General features: G+C 46.0%; 1 protein-coding gene across 1 annotated transcript in view; it reads left to right on the top strand.

Annotated features, from left to right (window-relative positions):
* The window catches only part of slc4a1ap (solute carrier family 4 member 1 adaptor protein), a 187,891-nt gene that overhangs the window by 78,284 nt on the left and 89,753 nt on the right, over positions 1 to 19,854 (top strand). Inside the window, exons 7-8 of the mRNA XM_055636349.1 lie at positions 12,319 to 12,479; positions 13,822 to 13,894. Of these exons, the coding sequence (XP_055492324.1) occupies positions 12,319 to 12,479; positions 13,822 to 13,894 (234 nt within the window). The remainder of the gene's footprint in view (positions 1 to 12,318; positions 12,480 to 13,821; positions 13,895 to 19,854) is intronic.

The raw sequence follows: 19,854 nt of genomic DNA, 5'->3' as shown, positions 1-19,854 counted from the left end.
TGTCTGATAGTTGGTTTGTATTTTTCTATCAGATCATTGCAGGCTTTCCTCAAGTCTTGTTGTTTGCCTTCAGGCAAAATCACTAACATGGTTACTGTATTGATAGTAAATCCTAGGCAATCAATTATCTTGGTAGGAGTTAATTTTGATTTAACTGGATGGATTTGGAACCCAAGTTTTTCAAACAGGGTTTTGGTTGCCTTGACTGTTGCTTCTGCCAATTCTTTGGTGACTCCAAAGATGAAAATGTCATCCAAATATGCCATGACTATGTGATTTTGAGATTAACAGCCCCAGAATTGGTTTCAGTAATTTGGTAAACAGACTAGGGGCTGATGGCAACACATTTGGCAGAGCCTTGTATTGCCATTATTGACCCATCCAGGTAAACTTCAAATATCTCCTATACTCTTTGTGAATAGACACCGAATAGTATGCATCTTTGAGGTCGATGCATGCCATATAGTCATTTTTGGAAACCAACTGAGTTGCTGTTCCAAATTGTCCATTTTAAAGTGTTTATATTGCACATATGTATTGAGTTTCATAAGATCCAAAATAATACGGATCCCTCCATCTTTTTTCTCTTTTGGAAATAAATTGGGTTTAAATTGGTGAGGTTCTGTGTATGACCTCTCAATAACATTATTGTCAGATAACGTTTCAATTTCTTTTTGGATATTCATTGTCTCTTTTTGGGAAAAGACATATGTGCGAATATTAGAATGTGTTGGTGGTGGTGATGATTTCAAATTAAACTCAATTTTGAATCCTTCTATACTGTGCAGTATGAATGGATCCTTAGTAACCCAACACCATTCTTTTAAGAAGTATTTTAACCTTCCCCCCACCTGTAAGTGAGGTTTGTCTGGTATGTTCCCTGAGGAACTGGTTTGACTTACCTCTGTGTTACTGGCGGCGTGGCGCTGGTTTTCGTCCGCGAAGTTTGGGGAGCAGAGCTGGTGGTTGCTCTCTCCTCATCCTCGCTATCGGCCTGCTGGGGCCTGCCCCTAAAAAAAGCCTTGACTCAGGTGTGAATCTTCCTCCAGTGCCTGGCTCTCTAGGTGTAAAACGCCGAGAGCTGTAGGGGTGGAATCTCGTGGATGGACCCCTGGGTGTGGCCTGACCTCTTGTTATGAGGCGCACGGTTTTTGCCTCGTCATCCAGGTCCCGCACCTGTCTTGACAGGTCTTCCCCAAACAGGTAGTTTGCGGGCTGGATGTCGCTAGCTTTGCAAAGAGCTGCAAACTTCGAATTTATTGCTGGTTTTATTGCCTCTTTCCGAATGCAGTTTATTTCGAAGCAGGCATTACATAGCAGTGCCATGGTATCCTGTTCCCGGTCACTGAGGAGGCCTCCTTCCACACCTCCTGCAAACAAAGTAATTCCAGACCCCAGCAGGTTTAATACTTTTTCGAACTTCAGTTCCTGGTTCCTGATGATTGGACCTATTTGCCCCCAATTTTTACGGTTCACCGCTTGAACCTTGAGGGAAGCACAGTTAGATGGTGGGGGGTACCTGTTCAGGGTTTCTTCCATGTGATTGTAGAGTATACTAATCTCCCCAATCTGCCCCTTGTGGAGTGTTCCGGGTAATCCCCCGTATGTATTTGTGCTTCCAAACTCTGAATCCGATTGGGGGTAGATGCCCCGTCATGTACAGTCATTGAGGTAGGCATGCCCCAGGCAGTAAAGAAAGCCATTGCAAAAGGGAGTAAGGACATATGTGTCTGACCACAGAGTATGCGTACAGGCTGCTGAGGACGGACATTATTGCCACTGTAGAAGGTCACAGACTGATTCCTGGGTGTCAGGACTGTCTTATGAGAGAAGACTGGATTGCTGGTTTTCTCTCCGGAGGGGATTTATAGAAACGTCATTGTGGAGCAGCTTCGATGTTAGGGAAGTCCAGGACAGGGGTCCAGCTGAAATCCTTTCCATGTGGAAGACTTTTTTCACACAGAGAGTCCTCTGGAACTCTTACCCGATGATTGGGGAGGGGTTATCCCTCTTCAGGGGGTATGGAGAGAAGGCCCTGAGTTGGATGACTCATGATCCGAGTGGTGCAGGCTAGGGCCGAATGGTCCTGGTTTCTATGTACTTTGGGAAAGACATATGCGGCCCAGAGGTGCTGCTGGCACGATCTGTAGAAGGGACTCGTGCTGATATTGTCCCCGTTTATCCGGGACACAAGCTGCTCATGTGGGAGAGTCGTCCTCGGTGCTTTCCCCTCCTGCAACAGTCTAGTCTGCTGCCGGGCCGGTGGTTCTGATGCCCTGGCGGCAATGTCGGCGAAAATGTCCGTCGTCCGCTACCGGGAATGCTGCGGTCTTCGGCAGCCGGTTTCCCCGCGGACCGTCTCTTCGACATTTTTTGGGGCTCTGAAACACAAATAATTCCTTAGCCCGAACAGAAAGCACAGGGTAAGTGGTTCAACTTTTCTTACCTGCCGCCTATCCCAACGGCTGGGAGGACGCAGTGCCTCTCCAGTCCGTTGCGCGTGTTGCTTTCAGACGTAATGACGCGCACGCAGACGGACGGCCCTTCTTCACGTAGTCACTCACGTGACTCCGAAGTAAAATAACCTAATGGCTATTGATGAAGCCCACAATGGTGGTATCATCTGCAAACTTGTAAATTGAGTTAGGGCACAATTTGGCTGCACAGTCGTCAGTGTAAAGCAGGTAGAGTGCGGGGCTGAGAATGCATCGTTGAGGGGTGGAGAATTATGGAGATGATTTCATCGCTGATCCTCGCAGATTGTGGTCTATGGGTCAGGAAGTCAAGGCTCCACTTGTCGAGGTGAGCGTTGAGTCCAAGGTCCAGGAGATTGGAGATAGTCTGGTTGGAATGACGGTGTTGCAAGCAGAGCTTCTGTCAATGAATGGAGGTCTGACATGGGCGTCTTGTAGTCGAGATGTTCCAGGGATGAATGTGGGGCCAGGGAGATGGAGACTGCCGCGGACCTGGTGCGGCACTAGGAACATTGAAGCAGATCATTCATTTTTGAAATGAAAAGACTGCAAAGTTTACTAAAGTAAAGTCTTGGTCAGCCGATTAATAATATCATACTCTTGTTGGACCCAGACGATCAGAGTTGGGAGCAGCATTTCATACTTTGTTTATTTTCTAAAAGATAAAGCAAACTTCTTTAATGGAGGAACAGCATCTCATATTTCGCTTGGGCAGCTTACAACCCAGGGGTATGAATATTGATTTCTCTCACTTCAAGTAACCCCTGCATTCCCTCGCTCTCCGTCCCTCCCCCCATTCAAGTCACACCAGCTTTTTGTTCTCACCTAGCAAATAGCTAACAATGCCCTGTTTCCTTTGTCATTGTTACTTTTTTGCACCTTTCATTCTTTTGTTCTATATATCTCTACATCACCGTCTATATTTCTTGTTTCCCTGCCCTGTGATTGTCGGTCTGAAGAAGGGTCTCGACCCGAGACGTCACGCGTTCCTTTTCTGCGGAGAAGCTGCCTGACCCGCTGAGTTACTCCAGCATTTTGTGTCTATCCAGTTTGAACCAGCATCTGCAGTTCCTTCCTCCACAAGCAACCCTCTACATTACTTCAGTAACACAGGGGATGAATTGAAACTGAATTAAAATGGATTATTAATCACATATTATGTTTAAGCCATTTGTGTGAAGTATGTATCAAGTTCCCTTTTCCTGGAGCACTTATAAAGATTAGAAAAGTTAACTCAGACACTGCTTCTCATGAATATTCACGAAAAAAAAATCCATGAGAACAAATTATATGTGCCTGGATTTTGTAATATAATTCTACTGAACAAAGAGACCTGTTTCTTTTACAGCACAGGTGGAAGGTTTAAATAGTGACTTAAGGACTAGAGGGTATGAGCTGTAGGGAGAGGTTGAGTAGGCTGGGTCTCTATTCCATGGAGCGCAGGAGGATAAGGGGTGATCTTATAAAGGTGTATAAGATCATAAGAGCTGTCCAAAGGGACAAGGATTGGAGGTTTGGATAAAATTTAGTTTAGTTTATTGTCATGTGTGCCGGGGTTCAGTGTAAAGCTTTTTTGTTGTGTGCTAACCAGTCAGCAGAAAGAATATACACGATTACAATCGAGCCATCCACAACGTACAGATGCATGATAGATAACGTTTAGTGCAGGATAAAGTCCTGTAACGTAAAGTCTGATTAAAGATAGTCCGAGAGTTTATAATAAGATAGATATGTAGCTCAGGACCGCCCGCTAGTTGTTGGTGGGATGATTCAGTTGACCAAAAACGGTTTACTGGTTCACAAAGAAATAACAGTGTACCAAATCATGAGAGGAATAGATCGGGTAGATGCACAAAGTCTCTTGCCCAGAGTAGGGGAATCGAGGACCAGAGGACATAGGTTCAAGGTGAATGGGAAAAGATTTAATTGGAATCTGAGGGGTGACTTTTTCACACAAAGGGTGGAACAAGCTGCCAGATGAGGTAGTTGAGGCAGGGACTATCCCATCGTTTAAGAAACAGTTAAACAGGTACATGGATAGGACAGGTTTGAAGGGATATGGACCAAGAGCAGTCAGGTGGGACTAGTGTAGCTGGGACATTGTTGGCCGGTGTGGGTGAGTTGGGCCGAAGGGGCTGTTTCCACACTGTATCACTCTATGACTCTAATATGATTCATAAATGGTGCTGCCTACATTAATTTACGTTTCCTCGTACCAACTGGAGGAGGATGAAATGGAGCCCAAGCAAAGGGAAAATGAGAGGGCAGTTTTTTGTAAGCCATTTGCACATCTGTGAACGGCTAAGTGAGGAGGGAATCTATGTGGTTGGCATTGTGCACAAAATGTTCAGAAATAAAGTAATTATGCACTGAGATTACACCTGAAAACAATATGAGCCGTGTTTGATGCATTTTTGACAAAGGATGGCACAGTGGTAGAGTTGCTGCCTCACAGCGCCAGAGACCTGGGTTCCATCCTGACCACGGGGTTGTACGTTCGCCCTGTGACCACGTGGGTTTTCTCCAGGTGCCCCGGGTTCCTCCCGCCCTCCAAAGATGTGCAGGTTTGTAGGTTAATTGGCTTATGTTGTTCCATTGGGCGGCGCGACTCGCGTCGCAGCGGCCTCTGCAGTCCGTCTGTCTTTTTATTATTTTTTGTCTCGTTTGAATGTAGTTTTTATTCTTTTTTTTTTGTGTATGTATGTGGGGGGCGGGGGGGTGGGGGAAACTTTTTAAAATCTATCCCCTGCACGGAGAACCCGACCTTTTCTCTGTCGGGTCTCCGTTGTCGTTGGGACCTAGCACCGTGGAGCGGCCTCCGGCAGGAACGACCTGGGGCTCCAGTCGTGGAGCCTGCGGACCTACTCACCATCGTGGAGCTGGCCGAGTTCGGAGCGGGTGGAGGGTGGTGGCGCTCGGCTGCGACCTGACCCCGGAGATTCGGAGGCTTACCGCAGGTCTGGTGGACGGTGACACCGGGAGCCCGCGGGTCCCTGCTGGGAGACCGCTTTTCCGGGCTTCCACAAAGGCGACTTCACCCGCCCAAGTTGCGGGGTTGAAGAGTACCTGGAGCGGGGCCTTACATCACCGCCCCGCGTGGCTTGGATTGGCTGCGGGACTTTGCTAGCGCCCGCCGGGGGCTCCAACAACAAGACCCGGAGCGCGGCCTTGCATCACCCGGCGCGGTGTTAATGGCCGCGGGACAATTACCATCGCCCACCGGGGGCTTTGACTTTGACTCTGACATTGGGAGGGGAATGGGAAGTGCAGGGGAGAGATAAGTCTTTGCCTTCCATCACAGCGAGGAAGAGAAGCGCTGTGATGGATGTTTGTGTAAATTGTGTTGTGTCTTGGTTCTTTTTTGTGTGTATGACTGCAGAAACAACATTTTGTTTGAACCTCAATGGGGTTCAAATGACAAATAAATTGTATTGTATTGTATTGTATTATGTAAAATTGTAAATTGTCCCTAGTGTGTAGGATAGTGCTAGTGTACGGTATGATCGCTGGTCGACGCAGACTTAGTGGGCGGAAGGACCTGTTTCCACGCTGTATCTCTAAAGTAAAGTCTAAAGTCTACCAAGATACTGGCTTAGTGTGACTTTAAAAACATTTGACCGCAATTGTATTCAGACTCTTGCGAAGAAAGATGAGATCTCTGTAACCATGTGTGCCTGAATGTAGTAAGATCTGAAGAAAGTTCATAGTTGTGCTTTGAAGTGGGAAGTCCAATTTGCAACAATTTGGCATCTTCCACGACAAAAAGTTTAATGCCTCTTGATATTCAGTGCTATTATAATTGCATTAAATCCTCCACCATCAACATCCTGCAAGTCCCATTGCCCAGACAGTTAACTTGACCTATCACTTACAAAACTTCAAGAGCCACATCAAGGCTTGGGTGTTCTGAAACTAGCCTGCTGATTTCCCAAAACCTCCTTACTATGTGTAAAATATGTTTGGTTTGTGAAAAGTACAAATCCTGGATGAGTGAAATTTCACAATAGCCACGTTCAGAAGTATGAGAGGCATAGACAGTCAGAACCTTTATCCCAGGGGGGAAATGCCAAAGACTAGATGGCAGAGCTTTAAGGTGGGAGGGGCAAAGTTTGAAGGAGAAGGCTGTGGAGGCCAAGTTCATGGATATTTTTAATGCAGAGATAGATAGATTCTTGATTAGTGCGGGTAGCAGGGGATATGGGGAGAAGGCAGGAGAATGGGGTTAGGGGGGAGAGATAGATCAGCCATGATTGAGTGGCGGGGTAGACATGATGGGCCGAATGACCTTATTCTGCTCCTATCACTTATGACCTTATGGGATGTGCAGGGTAAGTTGTTTTCCACAGTGAATAGTGGGCGCCAAGAGTGCACTGCCAGGGTGGTGTTGGAGGCAGATAACTTGTGGTCTCTCAGAGGCCTTTGGATAGGCACATGGATGTGGATCAAGTGCAGGCAGAGGAGATTAGTTTATCTTGACATCATGTTGGGTGCAGGCCATGTGGGCAGAAGAATCTGTTCCTGTGCTGTACAGGTCTGTTTCTATAGTTCAAGGGTAGCCCAGTGGCACAGCAGTACTACGGGTGCTGTCTGTACGGAGTTTTGTACGTTCTCCCTGTGACTGCGTGGGCTTTCTCCAGGTGCTTGGGTTTCCTCCCACACTCCAACAATGTATAGGTTTCCAGGTTAATTGGCTTTGTTAAGAATTGTAAATTGTGTGTAGGATAGTGCTAGAATACGGGAATTGCCAGACGGCCCGGACTCGATGGGCCAAAGGGCCTGCTTCCACGCTGTACCTCTAAACCAAACTAAACTAGTCTGAAGAAGGGTCTCGACGCGAAACACCACCCATTCCTTCTCTCCAGAGATGCTGCCTGTCCCGCTAAGTTACTCTAGCAATTGTTGTGTCAATCTGTCTAAACTAAATGAAAGATCATCAGGACAAAGTATCTAGGTGATTGAAACAGGTCCTCCATCTAAAACAGTCGCATTCTCCATCAATGGTGCATTAAGGCTGCAGTGTGTAGGTGCCTTAGCAATGCATACCACAGTAACTTGCAACCATTCTTAGATAGTCCATCAGAAGATCAAGGGCAAAAGATATGTTTTCTTTTATTTGGAAATAAATCTATTTTCCCCAGATTTCCCTCCGGTCTGATGCCATCTTGACTTATCACAGAGTCACACAGCGTGGGACTGGGTCATTCGGTCCATCGCATCCACACCACTATTGGGAATCCATCTGTAATAATTCTGTCCTCCAGCTCTTAGCCCGTGGCCTTCTGTGTCACGGTGATTAAAGTGCTGGTCCAGATACAATGCTGTCAGCGATTCTCCTTATATATCACTCTCTCTAACAGTGCATTCTATGTACTCACCACTCTCTGGATGAACAGGTTTCCCCTTAGGCCCTTCTAAATCAGAGGTCATTTTTTTTCCCCTAATTAGTTTTCTCGACTTGGGCGCTAAAGCCAGTCCAGGAGCAGGCGACCTGGGAACTGCAGCCAGTCCTGGGGCACGCAAGGGATCTGGGAACTGCAGAAAACTAATTGAAAAACACGTGAAAACTAATGTGATAAACAACACCGTGTCACACTAGTTAGTATGTATTATTACTAAGTTATGTATTATTTCTAGTTACTAATTTAGTTAGTATGTATTAGTAACAAAGGTCGGTGGCTGCAAGACGGCTGCCCTGCCAGCAGCGTGTTAGTCATTTCTACTTTTTTGGGTTTTTTTTTAGTATGTCCAAATGTTTGTTTTAGTGTTTCTTGGTGTGTCTTGTGTGGAGGGTGGTGTGGGTGGGTAAGGAGGAACCGCTTTAGGTCGCCTCCTCCACGGAGCGGTGACTTTTTCCATGTCGCCACCCTCGCAGACTAACACCAAGGATTGGTGCAGCCTTTTCCAGAGTCTAGCCCGGCGCTTCAGCAGCGGGCACAGCGTGGTCTTTTTCCGACCGCTGGCCATCCGCTCACAGACATGGGTTCTGGCCCTATGCAGAACAAGGTTGCCAACCCCTGCCGGCCTAAATATATGTCTTTTATACTTTTATTTACCTCCGATAGCGGGGCAAGTTTCATAAGTTCACAAGTTATAGAAGTAGAATTAGGCCATTCGGCCCATCGAGTCTACTCCGCCATTCAATCATGGCTGATCTCAGTCTCCTAATCCCATTTTACCTGCTTTCTCCCCATAACCCTTGACACCCGTTCTAATCAATAATTTTTCTATCTCTGCCTTACAAATATCCACTGAATTGTCCTCCACAGCCCTCTGTGGTAATGAATTCCACAGATTCACCACCCTCTGACAATATAGGATGGGTTTGGAGGGATATGGACCAAGCATAGGCAGATGAGGCTAGAGTAGCTGGGACATTGCTGGCCGGTGTGAGCAAGTTGGGACAAAGGGCCTGTTTCCACACTGTATCACTCCTTGACCCTATGAACAGTGGAACTAGCAGGGTGTATAGGGTGGGGGAGGGGCAGGTATTACAGTGTAGTCCATCCTCCACAACAACTTAACTGTGATGTCTTCTAAATTTATCATTGCTCCTTCAACCTGCTCTAGGTCAGGTAGGTCATAAATGATAGGAGCAGAATTAGCCCATTCGGCCCATCAAGTCTACTTCTCCATTCAATCATGGCTGATCTATCTCTCCCTCCTAACCCCATTCTTCTGTCTTCTCCACCTAACCCCTGACTGATCAAGAATCTATTTATCTCTGCCTTAAAAATACCCATTGACTTGATCTCACAGCCTTCTGAGGGGGAAAAAGTCCACATATTCACCACTCTCTGACTAAAGAAATTCCTCCTCATATTCCTAAAGGAATGCCTTTTAATTCTGAAGCCATGACCTCTAATCCTAGACTCTAGTGGAAACATCCTCTCCACATTCACTCTATCCATGCCTTTCACTATTCGGTATGTTTCAATAAGTCCCTCATTCTTCTAAACTCCAGCGAGTGCAGGCCCAGTGCCGTCAAACACTCATAGGTTAACCCACTCATTCCTGGGATCATTCTTGTAAACCTCCTCTGGATCCTCTCCTGAGCCAGCACATCCTTCCTCAGAAATGCCCAAAATTGCTCACAATTATCCAAATGTGGCCTGACCAGCGCCTTATAGAGCCTCAGCATTGCATCCCTGTTTTTGTATTCTAGCCCTCTTGAAATCAATGTGCAGGTTCGGTATATGCATTAGGAAAGGTTTAGAGGGATACGGCCAAACACTGGCAGGTGGGACTAATGTGGATGGGGCATGTTGGGCCAAAGGGCCTGTTTCTGTGCATGTAGGACTTTTTACCATCACTGGATCAAATTCCCGGAGCAACCCACCAAACAACACCATGTGAATTGCAACGGCTCAGTAAAACAGTTTACCACCATCTTCTCAAAGACAATTAACACCATGGCAATCAATGTAGACCTTGTTCCTGACACCCACATGTCATGAATGAATTTATTAGTTACTACAGCAGAAATCTTTAACATGCCCAAGCAATTAGAACTACTCCTAGATTCCAGCGGAGGGAAGAGTGCAAGATCGTAATAAAGTTACAGCTGTCCAAAGGGACAAGGAATAGAGCATGTTTGGTTTAATTTAGTTTAGTTTATTGTCACGTGTACTGAGGTACATTGTAAAGGGCCTGTCCCCCTTGGCCGTCATTTGCGTGCCATTTACGCGACCTCCAAAAATGTGGTCGTCGCATTGTGATGCACGGGTAGCGTGTGGGTAGTGCGGGACGGGCACATGGAGAGGCGTGCATGAGTGTGGAGTTGCGCGCAGTATTGCGCGGCGCTCCAGGATTTCGTGCTGCATGAAATCTTCGCGAGCCACCTGCGTGACCTATCGCGTACGTACGCTGACGCATTGGCGTCGCACGCTGGCGTCCCGACGTCTCACGTATATTGCGCGGTGACGCATGGTTACATCACCGTGCGTAGCCATGCGTCGCCGCGCGCCGCAGGGTATTCTAATGATGTCACGCGCACCAGACGCACGATGACGCGTGATTTGACACGATGACGCGCGACATCGTGCGTAGCGACGAGTCGACCTATTTTATATATGACGCGTAAATGAGGCGCAAATGACGGCCAAGTGGGACGGGCCCTTAAGCTTTTTTATTGCGTGCTAACCAGTCAGAAGAAAGACTATACATGATTACAATCGAGCCATCCACAGTGTACAGATGCATGATAAATAAAGTTTAGTGGAAGATAAAGTACTGTAATGTGAAGTCTGATTAAAGATAGTCCGATAGTCTCCAATGTGATAGATAGTAGCTCAGGACCGCTCGCTAGTTGTTGGTGGGATGGTTCAGTTGCCTGAAAACCGATTACTGGTTCACAAAGAAATAACAATGTACAAAATCATGAGAGGAATCTTGCCCAGAGTAGGGGAATCGAGGACCAGAGGACATAGGTTCAAGGTGAAGGGGAAAAAATTTAATAGGAATCTGAGGGGTAACTTTTTCACACAAAGGGTGGTGGGTGTATGGAACAAGCTGCCAAAGGAGGTAGTTGAGGCTGGGACTATTCCAACGTTTAAGAAACAGTGACAGGTACATGGATAGGACTAGTTTGGAGGGATATGAACCAAAAGCTGGCAGGTGGGACTAGTGTAACTGGGACCTGTTGGCTGTTGTGGGAAAGTTGGGCTGAAGGGGCCTGTTTCCACACTGTATGACTCTATAACAGTCACCATAATTATCACAGCTTATTGACTCAAAATAGGCGTGCGACCCATATAACCATATAATAACCATATAACAATTACAGCACGGAAACAGGCCATCTCGACCCTTCTAGTCCGTGCCGAACACATAATCTCCCCTAGTCCCATATACCTGCACTCAGACCATAACCCTCCATTCCTTTCCCGTCCATATAACTATCCAATTTATTTTTAAATGATAAAAACGAACCTGCCTCCACCACCTTCACTGGAAGTTCATTCCACACAGCCACCACTCTCTGAGTAAAGAAGTTCCCCCTCATGTTACCCCTAAACTTCTGTCCCTTAATTCTCAAGTCATGTCCCCTTGTTTGAATCTTCCCTACTCTCAGTGGATAACGGATGTAACAATTCTTTTGCGATAGGTTGGTTAATGAAGCACTAACCGTGAAATATCTGAGCACTAGCCACGGGAAGCCACAGTCTGCTCTCTATTGGTCATTGTTTCCTCAAATCAATAAAGGTTTTAAACCAGGTCTAGCATTAACGCCACCTCAAAGTTCTCTGGTTAGATGCTTTCCATTTATCCTCCGTGCACAAATATACCCGAGTTCAAAGGATTGACAAATGCTCCCTGTCCATTATTACTGGTGGCACAGCGGTAGAGTTGCTGCCTTACAGTGCCAGAGATGCCGGTTCAATCCTGACTACGGGCGCTGTCTGTACGGCGTTTGTATGTTTCTCCCGGTTACCGCACGGGTTTTAACCGGGTGCTGCGGTTTTCTCCCACACTCCTAAAACATGCAGGTTTGTATGTTAATTGGCTTCAATAAAAAACAAAAATAGTTTAGCACGTGTGTAATTCAATCACAGGTGAACGACTCACAGGTGAAATCAGACTCCAACCCAGATCTCTGGTCCTGCGAGGCAGCAACTCGACCAGAGAGTAAGAAGAGAGGGATTAGTAAACCATTTCCATACACTTTGCTAATCAGGGATGTGCTGAGCTACGGCAATACCGTACTGGACTGTTTGAAAGAAAATAATTTCACACTGCGTTTGCACTTTGCACATGTGACAATAAAAACAAAAAGGTGTACGTTTCGTGTAGATTTTCTGCCCAAACTCTTTAGCAAGAGGCTCACGCTTTGTTTCTTTGTGACCAGTTTCCCGGAAGCGCAAGTCTAAAAACTGGGAGGCTGAGGATTTCTATGACAGCGATGAAGATACCTTCCTAGACCGGACGGGAGCCATCGAAAAGAAACGATTCAACAGAATGAAGAAAGCTGGGAAAATTGAGGAGAAAGCGGACACCTATGACTCGCTGGTAAAGCTCAAATGCTTTCTCTTAATTACGTGCTCAGCCACTGACTATGTGGGTGGAAATTCAGAAGCGCACCAAAGGATGTGCTCGATCAGGACAGCAACAAAGGGCCGCTGATTATTTCTGACTTAAGCTAATGGAATGTTGGCCTTCATAACAAGAGGATTTCAGTATAAGAGTAAAGAGGTTCTTCTGCAGTTGTATAGGGCTCTGGTGAGACCACATCTGGAGTATTGGGTACAGTTTTGGTCTCCTAATTTGAGGAAGGACATCCTTGTGATTGAGGCAGTGCAGCGTGGGTTCATGAGATTGATCCCTGGGATGGCGGGACTGTCATATGAGGATAGATTGAAAAGACTAGGCTTGTATTCACTGGAGTTTAGAAGGATGAGGGGGTTCTTATAGAAACATATAAAATTGTAAAAGGACTGGACAAGCTAGATGCAGGAAAAATGTTCCCAATGTTGGGCGAGTCCAGAACCAGGGGCCACACTTAGAATAAAGGGGAGGTCATTTAAGACTGAGGTGAGAAAAAACGTTTTCACCCAGAGAGTAGTGAGTTTATGGAATTCCCTGCCACAGAGGGCAGTGGAGGCCAAGTCACTGAATGGATTTAAGAGAGAGTTAGATAGAGCTCTAGGGGCTAGTGGAGTCAAGGGATATGGGGAGAAGGCAGGCACGGGTTATTGATTGGGGACGATCAGCCATGATCACAATGATTGGCGGTGCTGGCTTGAAGGGCCGAAGGGCCTCCTCCTGCACCTTGTTTCTATGTAAGGTCTGGCATCAATACTCTGGCACCCGTTTCACCTGTTGGGAGTCGGATGCGGATGATACGAAGATAGGTGGAGGGGCAGGTGGTGTCGGAAGGAACTGCAGATGCTGGTTCAAACCGAAGATAGACACAAAATGCTGGAGTAACACAGAGGGACAGACAGCATCTCTTCAGAGAAGGAATGGGTGACGTTTCATGGACCAACTTCTGAAGTTGAGAGGTCTGAAGAAGGGTCCCGACCTGAAACGTCACCCATTCCTTCTCTCCAGAGATGCTGCCGGTCCCACTGAGTTACTCCAGCATTTTGTGTCCATCTTCAAATGCCGTCACGTGCTCCAGACGGCTGTGTGTACGCATGAAATCGCGCACCCAAACTCCCGCACAGACTCGGTGGGCCGAAGGGCCTGTTTCCCCACTGCAATTCTAAAATATGATTAGACTTGACTTTAAATTTAAGGATGCAAATCATTGTTTGCACCACATGCGTGTTTTGATATTTAGTTTTGACTATTTGTGTTCTACAGCAAGCCAGTTCTTTGTGTAAAAAGAGTTACAATTTTACTTTTCAAGGTTGCCAAGTTAGCTGACTTGGAACGAAAGCTGCGTGACATTGAAGAAAATTTGAAGATATCTGGGGGCAAAGGTAAGCATCATCCTTCTGAATAGGAGCAATGTACAAAAAGGTCCCAGTATTATTTATCCAGGCTTGCCTTGATGTTTAGCAGAATGGTGGTTCAGATTGTAAGTAAAATGCTTCACTGCCAGGATTTCAACTTCAATATAAAAGTTAAAATCTAACGTTCATTTGAAAGGAAGTTTATTTCTTTGGAGTTTATGGTCTCGAGAATGAATTGCAGCTGTGAATTAAATAATATTGGATTTTATTTGCTTGCCACAAAACCCAAGCATTTCTGTGATTTTTACAAAACACAATAGTGATACCTCAATATAAAGGTCGTCCAATTTGGAAACAGGGCAGAGGCCACGCTGAACAAATATGCTGGTTTATTCCAACGATGGTCACAAATTGTTTACGAAGGAACTGCAGATGTTGGAAAATTGAAGGTAGACAAAAGTGCTGGTTAACTCAGCGGGTGAGGCAGCATCTATGTAGCGAAGGAAATAGGCAACGTTTCGGGCCGAAACCCGTCTTCAGACTGATGGGGGGGGGGGGGGGGGGGGGGGGGGGGGGGAAAGATGAAAGGAGAAAGGAAGAGGAGGAGCCAGAAGGCGAAGGGAGAGCTGAGAAGGGGAGGAGACAGCAAGGGCTACCGGAAATTGGTGAAGTCAATGTTCATGCCAGTAGAGTGCAAACTGCTCAAGCGGAATATGAGGTGCTGCTCCTCCAATTTCTGGTGGTGCCCACTCTGGCCATGGAGGAGGCCCAGGACAAAAAGGTCAGATTCGGAATGGGAGGGGGAGTTGAAGTGCTGAGCCACAGGGAGGTCAGGTTGGTTAATGCGGACCGAGCGGAGGTGTTCGGTGGTCAAGACCCAAAGCGTCACCTATCCATGTTCTCCAGATATGCTGCCTGACCTGCTGAATTACTCCAGCACTCTGTGTCCTTTTGTGTATTATGCTGCATCCGCAGTTCTTTATTTCTATGTTTCCAGCATTTTCTGAGTTTATTATAGATGTCCAGCATCTTCAGTTTTTCTGATTGAGAATTTATATTTTTTTGTTGTGCTTCACGATTTTTTGTGACATTGCTTGGTAGCCAATTGTCCTCTGAATGAGAGTTCCGCCAGACTTACCAAATAGTGAAAGGCCTGGATAGAATGGATGTGGAGAGGATTTTTGCACTTGTGGGAGAGTCTAGGACCAGAGGTCATAGCCTCAGAATTAAAGGACGATCCTTTAGGAAGGAGATGAGGAGGAATGCCTTTAGTCAGAGGCTGGCGAATCTGTGGAATTCTTTGCCAGAGGCGGCTGTGGAGGCCAAGTCAGTGGATATTTTTAAGGCAGAGATAGATAGATTATTGATTAGTACAGGTGTCAGGAGTCATGGGGAGAAGGTAGGAGAATGGGGTTAGGAGAGATAAATCAGCCATAATTGAATGGCGGAGTACACGTAATGGGCCGAATGGCCTAATTCTGCTCCTATCACTTATTACCTTATGACTTTTCTTCTCAGTTATGAGGCCTAGTGGGATTTGAACCACAACAATTTTACCCTTGTCAATCGCTTCATCTCTTTCAAGCCTTAAGCAAGATCTCTGATCTTTTTCAAAGCAGTGAATGAATGGTGAAAGTAAGGTGCATCTGTGGAATTCATTGCCACAGGTAGTGGAGGTCAAGTCTTTGGGTAGGTTTAAGAAAAAATTGACAGGTACTTGATCAGTAAGGGTGTCAAAGTAAGTTACGGGGAAAAGGCAGGAGAATAGGGAAGAAAAGACAGATTAGCCATGATTTAAAGGCGGAGTAGATTTGAGGGGTCGAATGGCCTGATTCAGCTCCTATGACTTAAGAACTTATGACTATCCACAATCCTCGAAACGTAAATCCTTGAAATGACCGGTTGTCTTGATCGCACCTTGGTAACTAGGCGGTGCTGGCTCGAAGGGCCGAATGGCCTACTCCTGCACCTATTGTCTATTGTAACTTCTTGAGCCCAGCAATGACTTAGACGGGTTGTGCATTTACAATATTTAGTGTTTAGTTTAGAGATACAGTGCAGAAACAGGCGTGCCGACCAGCGATCCCCGTACACTAATCCATCCGACACACGAGGGACAATTTTTACCGAAACCAGTTAGCCTCCAAACCTGCATGTCTTTGGTGTGTGGAAGGAAACCAGAGCACCTGGGGAAAGGTCACGGGGAGAACGTACAAACACCGTACAGACACCACCCGTAGTCAGGATCGTACCCGAGCACAGTGAGGCAGCAACTCTATCGCTGTGCTACTGTGTCACACATTTCTTTTTCAAATTTCCAGCAAATGCAGTTTTTGTTTATTTTTGCGCCAAACCTTATTTTTCCTAATTATGGTGAGGTATAGGTAGAATCTTGATTCCAGCAGCATCACAGCCACACAGACTCAGACAACACACAAACCATAAATTATAGATAAATCATACTAGACATTGAAAAGAGAAACACTGCAAAAACACAACATCAGTGCAGGAACGCAATTAGAAAACATGTCCATGGTAGTGCAAGAGGTGGTGCCGAACCTCTGTGGTTGAGCTGGGATTCTTCTTAGGCCCCCTTCGGTCATGGCTGACCATGGGTGTCTCCAGGGTGCTATTCCCTATATGGAGGACGCCTGTGCGTGACTATGTTTAACGTGGGGAGACTGGTGCACAGACAGCCACCACACGGTCCTTGACAGATCTGGGCCAGGATCCAGTGGCATGGAGTCCAAGACGACCAGAGACACTTTCCTGCTGCAGCCTTCATCCGCTTTCCCAGCCGTTGTGAAGCACCACTAAGCTATTTACAATATACATCAATGATTTGGACAAAGTAACGTTAGCAAATTTGCAGATGACACAAAGTTGGGGGGCAGTGTGAACTGTGAGGAGGATGCTATGAGAATGCAGGGTGACTTGGACAGGTTGGGGGAGTGGGCAGATGCATGGCAGATGAAGTTTAATGTGGATAAATGTGAGGTTATCCACTTTGGTAGCAAAAACAGGAAGGCAGATTATAATCTAAATGGCATCAAGTTGGGAAAAGGGGAAGTACAACGGGATCTGGGGGTCCTTGTTCATCAGTCAATGAAAGTAAGCATTCGGGTAGAACAGGCAGTGAAGAAAGTGAATGGCATGTTGGCCTTCATAACCAGAGGAGTCGAGTATAGGAGCAAAGAGGTCCTTCTGCAGTTGTATAGGGCTCTAGTGAGACCACACCTGGAGTATTGTGTGCAGTATTGGTCCCATAATTTGAGGAAGTACATTATTGCTATTGAGGGAGTGCAGCGTAGGTTTACAAGGTTAATTCCTGGGATGGCGGGACTGTCATATGCTGAGAGAATGGAGCGGCTGGGCTTGTACACTCTGCAGTTTAGAAGGATGAGAGGGAATCTTATTAAAACATACAAGGGTTTGGACACGCTTGAGGCAGGAAACATTTTCCCGATGTTGGGGGAGTCAAGAACCATGGGCCGCTGTTGAAGAATAAGTGGTAAGCCATTTAGAACAGAGGTGAGGAAACATTTTTTCTCACAAAGAGTTGTGAGTCTGTGGAATTCTCTGCCTCAGAGAATTTCTGGATACTTTCAAGGGAGAGCTAGATAGGGCTCTTAAAGGTAGCGGAGTCAGGGAATATGGGGAGAAGGCAGGAATGGGGTACTGATTGGGGATGATCAGCCATCCTCAATCAGACAATATTAGACAATAGCCACTATTGTCTAATATACTTCTGATATCACTGTAGAAGTGGATTATGAGAGAGTGAGATGGGAATATCTTCTGATATTTCAGAAGATTCTTCTGAAAGCTCACACCACCAGACTCAGGAACCGTTTCTTCCCCTCTGTTATCAGGCCTCTGAACAGACCTTCCTTAAACTAGCGTACTGTCCGATTCACCTCTACCACATTGCGGACATTGTACTTTGTCTGTGGAATTGGTGTTTTGCAATGATGAGAACTATCACTATTAGTTCTCTTGCTAAGTATTCTTGCTATTGAGGGATGATCACATTGAATGACGATGCTGGCTTGAAGGGCTGAATGGCCTGCTCCTACACCTATTGTCTATTGTCTATTGTGTATACATGGGTTTGACGTGAATATATTTATGTGTAGTATGTAAGAAGGAACTGCAGATGCAGGCTTAAAAACAGACACAAAAAGCTGGAGTAACTCAGCGAGTCAGGCAGCATTTCTGGAGAAAAGGAATTGGTGACATTTCGGGCCGAGACTCTTCATCGCACTTCTTCTTGAGTCTGAAGAGGGCCTTGCCCCGAAATGTCACGTATTCCTTTTCTCCAGAGATGTTGCCTGACCCACTGAGTTACTCCAGCTTTTTGCTGTCTGTCATTTATGTATTGTATTATCTAATGTGATTGGATAGCATACAAAACAAAGTTTTTCACTCTACCTCAGTGCACGTGACAATAATAGCCGCAAATCTGAACACAAGCATAGATTCTGAATGGGCTGGAGCGAAATCAGCAGGAGTTTGCCTCTTAATAGGATGTTGAGCAAGTGTGTAACTAAGATTGCCTGTGGCGGTTTCAGACTGCACTTCTTTCTCCGAAACACCACACCCAGAACTGCTTTAATAAAAAGCATGGAGCCATTCACTGTTGGGACTCTTACAGGAAGAGTGCTTAGAATCTGGCTACCAAACAGCAGCCAGCACCCATGAAACTATACTCCAGAAAGAAGCAATCTCCTGGAAACTGGAAGGAAAAAAAATCTGAAGCCATTAACAAGCGGTTCTGTGTAACATTATCGGTTTTGTTCCACTTGGTTAGCTTGCTGATGATTTTCCCTAAGGATGATTAAAAAAAAAACATTCTACTTTGATAGCTTCTTATCAGTCCCCTCAAATGTCTCCAAACGGTTTGCATTCATGGAATTACATTATCGGTAAAAGACACAGCCATTTTGTGCAGAGCCAGGGACCCGAACTCTGTAAGCAAATGAATAATGAGTTAATCAATTCTCGGTAGAGTTGGTTAAGAGGGAAATATGTTACTGACACTGAGATGGGGCTCCATAAACAGCTGGTGCTGAATAATTCTTAACATTATTGCTGTCTCTGCACTAATGACGATCCAACTCTCACAGTGAGCCTCTTAGTAACCACTTACATATTGTACGAGAGCGTGCCTGGCTTCCCAAACTGCAGCTTCGCACATCCCTCTTATTAGCTAGCTGTGTGGCCGTTTTGAGGTTTGCTAAGCTGGAGACTTGGTTGTGCTTTTCCTATCGATTGTATGATTACGAGCACGCAGACCTAGATTTGTGCTTTCCATTGCAGTATTCGGAGAATACTGCATTCACAGAGGTGTCGTCCTTCAGATAAGATATTAAGTCAATGCCTGTGATTTATGATATCTTGTGGGCATTATTCACGGGATAACAAGAGAATTCTTCATATGCCTTGGGAATACTCCACTCCGCCCTCATCGCCGGTCAGATGTTTCCATTAATGGGAGCTTGCTCTGCCCAAATTGGCCGGCACCTCCATATAAGTTGATTCTGTTTTAATTCTGATTCTTTCACAGTGAAACATTTCTGGAAATCCTGACGACATCCTCTCACCTTAAAGTTAGAGGGCACAGCTTTAAAGCCCTGTCCCACGGTACGAGTTAATTTCAAGAGCTCTCCTGCGTTTGCCCAGATTCGAACTTGGAGATTTATGGTAATGGCCACTCGTCGGTACTCGGGGCTCTCGTGGACATTTTTCAACATGTTCAAAAATCTTCACGAGCCTTCCCGTGCTTACCTGCCGTTAGCGAGTCTTCCCGAGTACCTGCCGCTAGCGGTAAAAGCCGCTAAGAGACGTCCCCGAGCTCCGACGCACCCGCTACGTTCATTCTCCGTGCTTACCACGAGTTTGATTTTTTTTTTAAACTCGGGAGGGCTCTTGGAATGAACTCGTACCGTGGGTCAGGGCAATTAAGGTGAGAGAGGGAAAGTCGGATG

This window comes from Leucoraja erinacea, chromosome 5, assembly GCF_028641065.1.
Source record: "Leucoraja erinacea ecotype New England chromosome 5, Leri_hhj_1, whole genome shotgun sequence".
NCBI classification, from domain to species: domain Eukaryota; kingdom Metazoa; phylum Chordata; class Chondrichthyes; order Rajiformes; family Rajidae; genus Leucoraja; species Leucoraja erinaceus.
The sequence above is the reverse complement of the archived record's forward strand: the minus strand, read 5'-3'. Positions and strand labels throughout refer to the sequence as shown.